General features: G+C 44.2%; 1 protein-coding gene across 4 annotated transcripts in view; it reads left to right on the forward strand.

Moving 5' to 3' along the window:
- Nucleotides 1-12098, forward strand: part of LOC141121793 (uncharacterized) — a 139767-nt gene that overhangs the window by 18245 nt on the left and 109424 nt on the right. For 2 of the 4 annotated variants that reach the window (XM_073611511.1, XM_073611513.1), the window contains exons 3-5: nt 82-216; nt 303-506; nt 3949-4140. In XM_073611511.1, the coding sequence (XP_073467612.1) occupies nt 82-216; nt 303-506; nt 3949-4140 (531 nt within the window). Of the gene's footprint in view, nt 1-81; nt 217-302; nt 507-3948; nt 4141-4226; nt 4351-12098 lie in introns of all 4 variants that reach the window. The other 2 variants (XM_073611512.1, XM_073611514.1) reach the window with 2 other exon arrangements.

The following is a 12098-nucleotide window of genomic DNA, read 5'->3' on the forward strand; positions in this document are numbered from 1 at the left end:
TAATAAAACACAGACCTGACCGGAGAGGTGAGGAGGATTCTGGGATTCTAACATGATATTCTTATTGGTTCCTCAATACAGAGATTTCCTCTTGTGAAGTCAGGTGATCATATGACCATCACAGTGCCTCCATGTGACTCCCTAAAACATGAGAGACACAACATGCAGAAGATTCTAGAAGTCACCAAGAAGATGATGGAGCTGCTGACAGGAGAGGTGAGCGGTGCTGGGAATTATGGGACATTATCCAGTAACAGACAAGGGATGTGTCTGGATGGTGACTGTATCATTGTGTGTGTCAGGTTCCTATAAGGTGTCAGGATGTCACTGTCTATTTCTCCATGGAGGAGTGGGAGTATTTAGAAGGACACAAGGATCTCTACAAGGACGTCATGATGGACAATCAGCAGAATTTGAGTTTTGTGAAGAATGTAAGGAAGGAATTTCCCGGGAATGAGACGATATTGAACCTCACCCTGGAGATCCTCAGCCTGCTGACTGGAGAGGTGAGTGTAATGAAGGGGTTAAATCTGACTCCGCAGTACACTGGGATGTATTTAGTCACTTTAAAGAGGAGTTCCACCCAAAAGTGGAACTTCCGCTCATCGGATTCCTCCCCCCCTCCGGTGCCACAATTGGCACCTTTCAGGGGGCAGGGGGGTGCAGATACCTGTATAATACAGGTATCTGCACCCACTTCCGGGAATAGACTCCCGCGGGAGTCACGCCCCCTCCCGCCCTCCCCCGCTATCTGCTGGGAAAGACGCAGGTCCCAGGAGACAGCGGGGACCATTGAGAACGCGCAGCGCGACTCGCGCATGCGCAGTAGGGAACCGGGAAGTGAAGCCGCAACGCTTCACTTCCTGATTCCCTCACTGAGAATGGCGGCGGCAGCACCCGAGGATCGAGGGACGGTTCGGTCTCGGGTGCCGACATCGTTGGACCCCGGGACAGGTGAGTGTCCTTATTTTAAAAGTCAGCAGCTGCAGTATTTGCAGCTACTGACATCTAAAAAAAAAACATTTTTCGCCGGACTCCGCTTTAAGTCTTCTGATGTCCTTCTAATCAGTAACGACATCCACACAAGTACTATGAATACATGAAGTGTACGTACTCTATGATATTTGGTTATAGCACAAGATGGCGACATTGGTTATAGAAGACAACAATTTCAGGTTTAGTCCAATCACTGACCCATTATTACCAGCATGCCACGCCCACTGACAACTAATTCCATGGGTAACATTTCCTGGTGGGTCAGTGAGCCTTACTAGTAAAACATTAGTGGCTCTATTATATGATTTCTAGAAGGACCTATAAATCTGACCACACTGTAATCGCATCATTGGATGGAGATGTCTGCTCTTTTCTGAATTGGGAACATTGTGGCCAATCAATCCCTGGAAAGTAAATATAGAGCTGACCATAGAGATGAGGGATTATGGGAGAGGAGCTCCAGGCTCCTTCAGATATAAATAAAAATCAGGGGCTGCAAATACTGTAGCTGCTGACTTTTTATAGTAGGACACTTACCACTCCACCAATTCAGCAATGTCTTCACCCGAGTTGATTTTATAATCTGCTCTTGGGTGCTTCCGCTGCCGTATGGGCTTAGGGAAATCGGCAGTGAAGCCTTGCGCCTTCATAGCCAGTTCCCTACTGCGCATGCAAGAAGTGCACTGCGCTTTGTGAATGGCTCAGTGATGGGGGAGGGAGGAGGGGGGTTGAACTTCTGGCTAACTTCGCTGGAAGTGGGAGTGGGTACCTGTCAAAACTGGGTATCTGCTCGCCCGAAAGGTGCCAAATGTGGCAGCGGAAGGGCGGAGGAGGCAAACAAGCAGAGCTTCCCCTTTTGGGTGAAGCTCCGCTTTAATGCATGGGCATTGCCCAGGGGCCCCTTGATAATCTTGCAATACATTATACTAATATTCCGAGACAGTCGGTCAAGCTTTTTACTAATCTGTCCCAGGGTGGCCATGTCCCCGGAAGTGTCCCAGAATCTGGTGTGTGGCTACAGCAGCAGCCTGTCACTGTGCTAAATCTACAATCAGAATGACATCTCCCCACTATTTTCAAGGAATTAAGGAAGAACCCCCGAGGTGGAGCGTCTTACTACTACTACTGCTGCTTGTGAGGGCAGGATGTGTACAGCACCGATCCCCACTGGACCTCCTATCCTATTCATCCTATGTGATCGGAGCAGTACACATCCCAACCTCAGGAGCAACAGCAATAGTAAGATGCTCCACCTCGGGGTTTTTCCTTAACCCCTACAAAGCACCAAAACTGTGGGAGGGAGAAATGGGGGTATACGGGGGAGAGATATTATTCCAATTGTAGATTTAGCCCAGTGACAGACTGCCAGAACAGGTAAGATCTGTAACAGCAGCTTCCCTGCACTGCTCAGCTTGAGGAGACCATCTCTGTATTATACATTACTGCAACCTATACTGTGCCCTCCTACCACCACCTGTACTGTGCACTCCTGCCCATCCCCCATATTGTGCTCTCTTGCCCCCTGTACTCTGCTCTCCTGGCCCCTGTACTGTACCCCCCACCCCCACCTTTACTGTGCACTCCTGCCCCCCAGAACTGTGCTCTCCTGCCCCTGTACTGTGCCCTCCCACCCTGACCTGTACTGTGCATTCCTGCCCCCATATTGTACCTTCCTACCACCTTGTACTCTGCCCTCCCACCCCAATATGTAGTGTGCACTCCTGTACCCCATATTGTACCCTCCTGCCCCTCTATACTGTGCCCTCCTGACCCGCCTGTATTATCCTCTCCTGCCCCTCATATTGTTCCCTCCTCCCCCTCTGTACTATGCACTCCTGCCCCCTATACTGTGCCCTCCTGACCCTCCTGTATTATGCTCTCCTGCCCCTATACGTGCCCTCCTTCTCCTCTGTACTATTCACTCCTGCCACCTATGCTGTGCCCTCCTGACCCTCCTGTACTGTGCCCTCCTTCCCATCTGTACTATGCACTCCTACCCCCTATACTGTGCCCTCCTGATCCTTCTGTATTATGCTCTACTGCCCCTATACGTGCCCTCCTTCTCCTCTGTACTATGCACTCCTGCCACCTATGCTGTGCCCTCCTGACCCTCCTGTACTGTGCCCTCCTTCCCATCTGTACTATGCACTCCTACCCCCTATACTGTGCCCTCCTGACCCCTCTGTATTATGCTCCACTGCCCCCTGTATCGTGCCCTCCTTCCCCTCTGTACTATGCACTCCTGCCCCCCTATACTGTGCCCTCCTGACCCTCCTGTATTATGCTCTCCTGCCCCCTGAATTGTGCCCTCCTCCCCCTCTGTACTATTCATTTCTGCCCCCTATACTGTGCCCTCCTAGCAACCTCCTGTATTATGCTCTCCTGCCCCCTGAACTGTGCCCTCCTCCCCTCTGTACTATTCATTCCTGCCCCCTATACTGTGCCCTCCTGGCCCTCCTGTGTTATGCTCTCCTGCTCCCTGTACTGTGCCCTCATTCCCCTCTGTACTATTCACTCCTGCCACCTATGCTGTGCCCTCCTGACCCTCCTGTATTATGCTCTCCTGCCCCTGTACTGTGCCCTCATGTACACCATGTACTGTGTCCTCCCGCCCCCCCCCCCCCCCCATATTGTGCCCTCCTATCCTCCCTGTACTATGCCCTCCTGCACCCCCTGAACTATAACTTCCTGCACCCCCTGTACTGTGCCCTTTTTATCCCCTGTGCCCTGTGTTGATTAGTCTTTGATTTATGACATGTATTCTCATTGTTTAAAATCTATCATATTAAAAGTACTAATAAATATCTGTTTACTTCTATCAACTATTTATACTTTAATTTTAGTAAATTAGTGCAGGCTGGTAGGGGCTCCAGTACATTACTTTTCCCAGAAGCCCATGATGATATTAAGACATCCCCGTGGAAGGGTGATATTTATCTTTGTATAACACAGACCTGTGCAGTAATAATGAAGAAATCTACTAATAATGAGACAAGAAGAAGATCTCATTATAGGACCACAAGATCTTTGAGAATCCAGAATTCCATCACCATCCCCCCACCTCTATCTCTGATCCCTACAAGACACAACACACAGAAGATTCTAGAAGTCACCAAGAAGATGATGGAGCTTTTGACAGGAGAGGTGAGCGGTGCTGGGAATTCTGGAACATTATCCAGTAACAGACAAGGGATGTGTCTGGATGGTGACTGTATCATTGTGTGTGTCAGGTTCCTATAAGGTGTCAGGAGGTCACTGTCTATTTCTCCATGGAGGAGTGGGAGTATTTAGAAGGACACAAGGATCTCTACAAGGACGTCATTATGGACAATCAGCCGCCCCTCACATTACCGGGTAAGAGGAGACTTTATTGTAAAGGAGAGAGCAGTATAGAGGGTCCACCAAGATCCCCCATCATCTGATAACCAGAAACGATGTATTCAGTCTCAGGAGATGGGAGGCAGCACTGTGGGACCTCTGCAGCTTGTCTCATGTGAGCATTTAGGTTACCATTTATTACCAATATTATGAGTTCTGACCCTTACACTATATACTCTATATTGTACATTACATACCCCTAACCCCTACACTATATACTCTGTTGTACATTACATCATTCTGATACTAGATAGTCCTATCTGTTGTATTTTATACAATATGTTGAACATTACATAGTCCTGACTTCTGCTCTCTCCCCTCTACCCACTGCTATATATAAACATAATATATATTCTTTTTTGTTACACCCATTCTCTACCAGCTGGACATTTTATATCTGATGATTTGATTGGAGCACAGACGTTTACATGTTGATAATGTGATAACATCCACAAACTTTGGAACCTTAAACAGAAAGTGATAATGAAGGAGGAGTCAATAACCCAATGATGGTGGTCTTCAGGATCAGTCCAGTCTTCTTCTTGGTTGTTCTCTCCCCATCCTCACTCTCTGACCTCTGGTGGGGCTCAGCCCTGCTGTTATTCATGACTAAATCATGGACTAAATAAGGAAGTGCAGGACTTCTTGTGTTTGGAAGATGGAAATGAGTGATAGAGGGGGTGGGGACACTCGTCCTATAATCTCCTCATCACTGTCACTCCTATAAAAGACAGTTCTCGTTGTTTCCTCACTCTCTGACTAAGGTCCATAAATAAAGAAATGAACTGGTAGGAGATCAGAGGACCCATTTACTAGTTACCTTGAGGGGGGAATTGTAAGATCCTCAGAGACAAGCTGCCTGATGTGGGCAGAGTCCTGATTTAGGGGAACCAATCTGCTCATGTCAAGTAATAATCTTTTTATTTCTATTTTAGTAGATGGACGGGAGATGAGGAAAACCTCAGAGGATTGTCTCACTTTGTCTCCAGGCTGTAAAGTAGAAGACGAGGACATCACACAGTATAGTCCAGGAGAAAACCCGACTACCTCAAATGTCCATCCGGCACCACACAGTGTAGATGGACCATTGTATTCCTCTTATCCTGAGGAGCCTCAGACTGTGAGGGACTGTGCCATCCTTCCAACAGATAAGAGGTTTTCCTGTACTGAGTGCGGGAAGTGTTTCCATTCTAAGTCTCAACTTAATAGGCATAAAAGAACTCACACAGGGGAGAAGCCGTATTCCTGTCCTGAGTGCGGGAAGTGTTTCCGTTCTAAATCCCATCTTAATGTGCATAAAAGAACTCACACGGGGGAAAAGCCGTATTCCTGTCCTGAGTGCGGGAAATGTTTTTCAGAGAAGTCCAGTCTTTACACACATCAGAGATTTCACACGGGGGAAAAGCCGTATTCCTGTCCTGAGTGCGGGAAATGTTTTTCAGAGAAGTCCAGTCTTTACAAACATCAGAGATCTCACACAGGAGAAAAGCCGTATTCCTGTCCCGAGTGTGGGAAATGTTTTTCAGTGAAGTCCCATCTTTACACACATCTGAGATCTCACACAGGGGAGAAGCCATATTCCTGTCCTGAGTGCGGGAAATGTTTTTCACAGAAGGCCACTCTTTACACACATCAGAGATCTCACACAGGAGAAAAGCCATATTCTTGTCCCGAGTGTGGGAAATGTTTTTCAGTGAAGGCCACTCTTTACACACATCAGAGATCTCACACGGGGGAGAAGCCGTATTCCTGTCCTGAGTGCAGGAAATGTTTTTTACAGAAGTCCCATCTTTACAAACATCAGAGAACTCACACGGGAGAGAGGCCGTATTCCTGTCCTGAGTGCAGAAAATGTTTTTCAGTGAAGTCCAGTCTTTTTACACATCAGAGATCTCACACGGGGGAGAAGCCGTATCCTTGTCCTGAGTGCGGGAAATGTTTTTCAAAGAAGTCCAATCTTTACACACATCAGAGATCTCACACGAGGGAGAAGCCGTATTCCTGTCCTGAGTGTGGAAAACATTTTTTATTGAAGTCCCAGCTTTCCGCACATCAGAGATGTCACACGGGGGAGAATCGGTATTCCTGTCCTGAGTGCGGGAAAGGTTTTTCACATATGTCCCATCTTTCCAAACATCAGAGATCTCACACAGGGGAGAAGCCGTATTCCTGTCCTGAGTGCAGGAAATGTTTTTCACAGAAGTCTCATCTTAACAGACATCAGAGATCTCACATGGGGGAGAAGCCATATTCCTGTCCTGAGTGCAAGAAATGTTATTCACAGAAGTCCCATCTTTCCAGACATCAGAGATCTCACACGGGGGAGAAGCCACTTTCCTGTCCTGAGTGAGGGAATTGTTCCTCACTGAAGTCCTGTCTTCCTGTACATCAGGAATCCCACACAACCCTCCAGGTGTATTAGTGCCTTGAGTGTGGGAAATGTCTTCTATATGAATGTTGCTGGACATCACAGCTCTCATCTGGGGAAGAAGCACACCCTGATATACACCTCAGATATACTCCATGGCTGATCTTTATCATGTAAGAAACAGATCCAGGGGTATGGAAATTTGTTAAAAAAAAACCTACTGGTCCAAAGGACTAAATCAGGGTCCTAATCTCCTTGTCCTGTTAAAATAAACATTTTTAACCAAAACTGTAAATAAATCTGAGGTGCTTTTAGGAATGTCGGGGGCTTTTAGAACTTGGGTGCTCAGTACAAGAGCATGCTGAACAGACAAATCATATTCTGGTGTTTGCTCTGTTAACCACTTCAGCCCCGGAAGGATTTGCCCCCTTAAATGACCAGGCCATTTTTTGCGATCCGGCACTGCATTGATTTAACTGATAATTGTGCGGTCGTGCGACGTTGCACCCAAACAAAATTGATGTTCTTTTTTTCCCCACAAATAGAGCTTTCTTTTGGTGGTATATGATCACCTCTGTGGTTTTTATTATTTGTGCTATAAACAAAAAAAGCAGCAATTTGGAACAAAAAGTAATATTTTTTACTTTTTTGCTATAATAAATATCCCCAAAAAATTTGAAAAAAACAAATTTATTCCTCAGTTTAGGCCGATATGTATTCTTCTACATATTTTTGGTGAAAAAAATTGCAATAAGCGAATACTGAAGGGGTTAACACTAGGGGGCGATCAAGGGGTTAAATGTGTGCCCTAGGGTGTGTTTCTAACTGTGGGGGGATGGGACTGCCTGGAGGAGGAGACAAATCGCTGTTCCTAAGCAGTAGGAACAACAGATTTGTCTCTCCTCCCCTGACAGAACAGAGATGTGTCTGTTTACATTGACAGACCTCCATTCTGTCTCTCTCAGGAGTGATCGCGGGTGCCTGGTGGACATTGTGACCGCCGGGCACGCGCATCGCTCTTAAAGCGGTCGACGTACAGCTACGATGGCTCGCCCAGGGAAGCCAACCTGCCGCAGTATAACTGCGGCGGCTGGTCCTCAAGTGGTTAAAGGAAAAGTTCACCTTTTATAAAAGTAATAAATGCACATTTTCTGCAGATAGAAAAATTTTAATTACCTATTTTTTAGGAGCATTGAAAGCATTGCAGCCATAATGTTCTGATGGCTGGTGCTATGCAGGACTCCTGTAGACTGTCTCTGCCAGTACATTATACGGGAAGGCAGTTACAGTGACAGGAAGAACCAATCATCTAACAGAGAGCTCAGCAGTGGTGTGGGTGTTCATTGAAAACTACAAGCCGACATCGGCAAAGGACAGAACTCTGTGAATGAATGGCACGGCTGCACTCTTTTCATAAAGTGACAGCCAGTATTGGGAACTTCTCCCCACACTGCTGTCACACAGAGGGCTCGGATCACTGAGCCGCTGCAGGAACATGTAACATGTTACCGAAGATGAACTTATCCTTTAACACTTTCACTGCCAGAGCCGCTTTTGCATTTTTTTGCCCACATGTGTAAAACATTATTTTAGGCCTGAAGATTATATAAATCCCCAAAATATATATTTTCGGAAAGCAGACACCCTAGAGAATAAAATAGTGGTAGTTCCATTTTTTTATGTCACACAATATTACCGCAAAAGTCTATGAAATAAAGTTCATTTCAGGGGACACAAAAACACAATAAATAACCTGATTTTTCTTTTGTAAAATATTAAAGCCGAGGTTGCACCGAGTAAATAGATACCTAATATGTCACATCTTAAATTTGCATGCACCTGTGAAATGATGACAACCTTCAGTACCCTATATTTTCTGTAGGCGATGCTTTAAGAGCTCCCTATAGGTCATTAGTTTAGTGTTATGGAGGAGGTCTGGTGCTAGAATTATTGCTCTCATTCCATTTTGCACGGCGATATGGAACATGTTTATCGCAATTAACGTTTTCAGGCATAGGCGCTCCAACGTGTGCGTTTATGTAGGTAAGTGTGTATATATGGGGGTGGGGGGCATCACATTTTTTGGGGGTGGATTTTATGTGCTTGGGTGTAACTTTAATTTTTTACAAGTAAAAAAAAATGTTTCTTTTACTTAACTTTTTTCATGCACATGTCTATTATCCCGCTAATCTTTATAACTCATGACCAGCTGACTGTGCAAGCTACTTTGACACCGCCATTTATCACTGTCTCCTTGCTATGTCCCCCAGTGTTGTGTAAGTGGCACATAATATACAATGTTCTAAAATAATGAGATTGCTATGTATTTATATTCTGTATGGTTTTTTAGTTAGGCTGATTTTCTTTGTTGCCAAGGAATAAAAGGTCCTGAGGAAGCTTATTGATATGAAATGCGTCAACCTCTTGGACAATTCAGCAAAGCTAAATGAGTCACTATGAATATATATGGCCTAATGTTTGATGGATTTGTTCCCATGTGGTTTTTTTAAGATTTATATTTGATGTAATTTTTATGTTTGGGCTTTTGTCGTACCAATAAAATCTGACATACAAGGTTCTTTTTGATATGATATATATAATGGATGTGGTATATTTATAGTAGCTCTTTTTTAAATATAAAAAAATTGTTGAATAAATGTGACCAGCATTCGCCCAGCTGTGATGAATATTGGATGTATTTTATTTCATACACTGATTTCCTTGGCTCCATCTAGTGGTCATAATGTGGTATTGCGCTATTTTTACTAATGGAAGTATGTCAGCAAAAATGCCCCATTATGGTCACTAGATGGAGCTGGCTATCATAGGAAATCACTTTGCTACATTATGGCCAGAATTTGTAATGGCTGAATTAATGATTGTCACATTCGTCCTATGAATTTTCTATAAGTAGACCCCTTTGTTTCCTTCATCAGACATGGTTTCATACAGATAACTGAGATCATCCTCATACATTGGTGAGTACAGTACACACTGAAGAGTATAAGACAGGCATATCAACAGTCCGGCCCGCATTCCGGTTTCGAACTGCCCACCTGGTAATTTGGACATATATATCTTTTGTGTAAAAGAAAGAAAATGGTTGGGGTCAGTGGCGCTACCTGTAGCCCGAAGAGTGATCTATCGGGTCTCTATTTATATGGCTAAAATGGAACAGAATACTCAATGGGATCATATGGTTATAGAAATTCACAGTGGTGTCATTAACTACTAACACCCTTGCCGTGACCTACGTTTAAAGGTTAGCAATATATAAATCCACCTGTGGTGAGGACAGAATCTCTTAAGCAGGAATGTAGGAGGGTAGGTGCATAATCATCAGTACTAGCGGGTGTAAGTGATGCAGCAAATAAAGTGTAAAACTAAAAATAAATCAAGATCAATAATAGATGATAATTGGGGGTCCACACCCCTGAAAGTGCTTAAAAATCTAATAATACGAGGTAAGAACATTGATCAGTGAAAAATTAGTGAAATTAATAGTCCAAAACATATAATATATGTGAAAAGTGTAATATTTAGCAATATGCAGTCCATGCGATAATGCTATGGATTGTCCAAAAACAGGCAAGTTGCGTTGCACAAAAGAAAAAATGCACTAAAAAATGCACAAAAAACAAACAAAAGCAACAGTTCCAATGTGAATGGTGTTCGTGGTAGCAGGTTTAGCAGGTGACTTTTGTGCTCCCCCTCTTAGGTCCCCACTCACCAGCTCCTCTAACCTCTACAGGGGTATTTCGGATATCGACTCAAATCCTGATGGCTTTAAACAATTAATCCTCCAAATCGCAGCGTTTACAGGCTCATGGGTGTCATTTGTTATCCAGGTATTTAGGCAATTGTAGATACACTCTTGAAAGAGATAATGGCTCCCATGGTGTAGTACCAAAAAGTTATGTTTATTAAAAAAAATGTAAAATATGTTTTAAGAACAATTCCATACAGCATAGGTGTTACTGCTTGGAAAAAAAAACACTAGCTGGAGGATGGCAGAGTACTGCAGTCGGGGATTCGCAGCGTGCGCTCCAGCTGCGTTCCACCCGACAGCTCTCGTTACCGGAAATGACGTAGTGTGCGTTGCTCCGCCTTATGCGTTTTGTCGTTGACGTCGTCTGAGGCGGTGCCATCTTGCTGCACCCTACGTCTATATATAAGAGAGCAGCCATGCAGGTCCCACCTCCCCGTAACTCCAGATTACCCAATCCAGGAAGGGGGAGGAGCAAACATCACAGGATGCATGCAATGAGTGCAACAATAAGCAGTCATCCATAACGGGCAGTAATTTATAAAGTCCCAAAAGAATATATATGAACATGACCCGCATCACTGCTTTCCCGTAAGCACATATAAAACAGAACATTAATAAAACAGAGTATATATGAGAAACGACATCTTAAGAGTATAAACTAACATCCATAGCTAAATGCACAATCCGAGTGATGTGCTAGGATAACATTGATAATAGGGAAAAACCAAACGACTACACAACATAGCTTATCCACCCAAACTCCCCCCAGTGTTAGAAGGTGAGAGTGCGGGTAGGCAAACCATGTGCCTTTAAACAAGGAGACATGCACTCCAGATATTACCTAGTAAAACTGCAGAAACCAGCTAAAAGATAATGATAAAATTAAGAGTGAAATACCCTAAGGTCATGATTTGCTGGAATAAAGCAACTACCATGTCTAAACTCACATACGCATAATAATAAAGATTGTAAAAAATATACAATAAAAATATATAAATATAGGAATAGGAAATCCTATTGTGATGTGCTGGAGGGAACAGGTCCTCCCCAAGCATCAACTCAGATGACTGTCCACTAATTAGCAAATGAGGGGACACCAGGCCCAGAATGGTAACCCAGGGTGATACTGAAAAATAAGATAAAGATGCTGGATGGTAAAAATATTTTATTGGGGGCCTACCCCATAATATCCTACAACTTGCAGATTCCTAGCAGAGGACACTAGACCTCCCAGATTTGTTGGTAAGTTGAAAGTCTGAGTTTAACTAATCAGTACCTCCGTTCCATTTAGGATAACATGAGATGTAAACAGCTACCCCAATTAGTAATGGGGGCCCATCATGGGTTAGCTATAAAGCAGTTAAGGTCTTTGTCCAGGTTCAAGCCCCTAGGGACAAGAGATCCCAACCGATATATTCAAGTTGTTTCATTTTGTGAGATAAGGGTTTTTTTTATTTCCTCCTCTCCAATGATCTTTGATGAGATCAATCCCAAGAAGATTAATCCAGTTGGATCCCTATGATGTACCTCATCAAAATGGCATGATAAATTATGTTTGGGAACCCTTTCTTAATGTCACTGATATGT

Source organism: Aquarana catesbeiana, unplaced genomic scaffold (genome assembly GCF_042186555.1).
Source record: "Aquarana catesbeiana isolate 2022-GZ unplaced genomic scaffold, ASM4218655v1 unanchor232, whole genome shotgun sequence".
Classification (NCBI taxonomy): domain Eukaryota; kingdom Metazoa; phylum Chordata; class Amphibia; order Anura; family Ranidae; genus Aquarana; species Aquarana catesbeiana.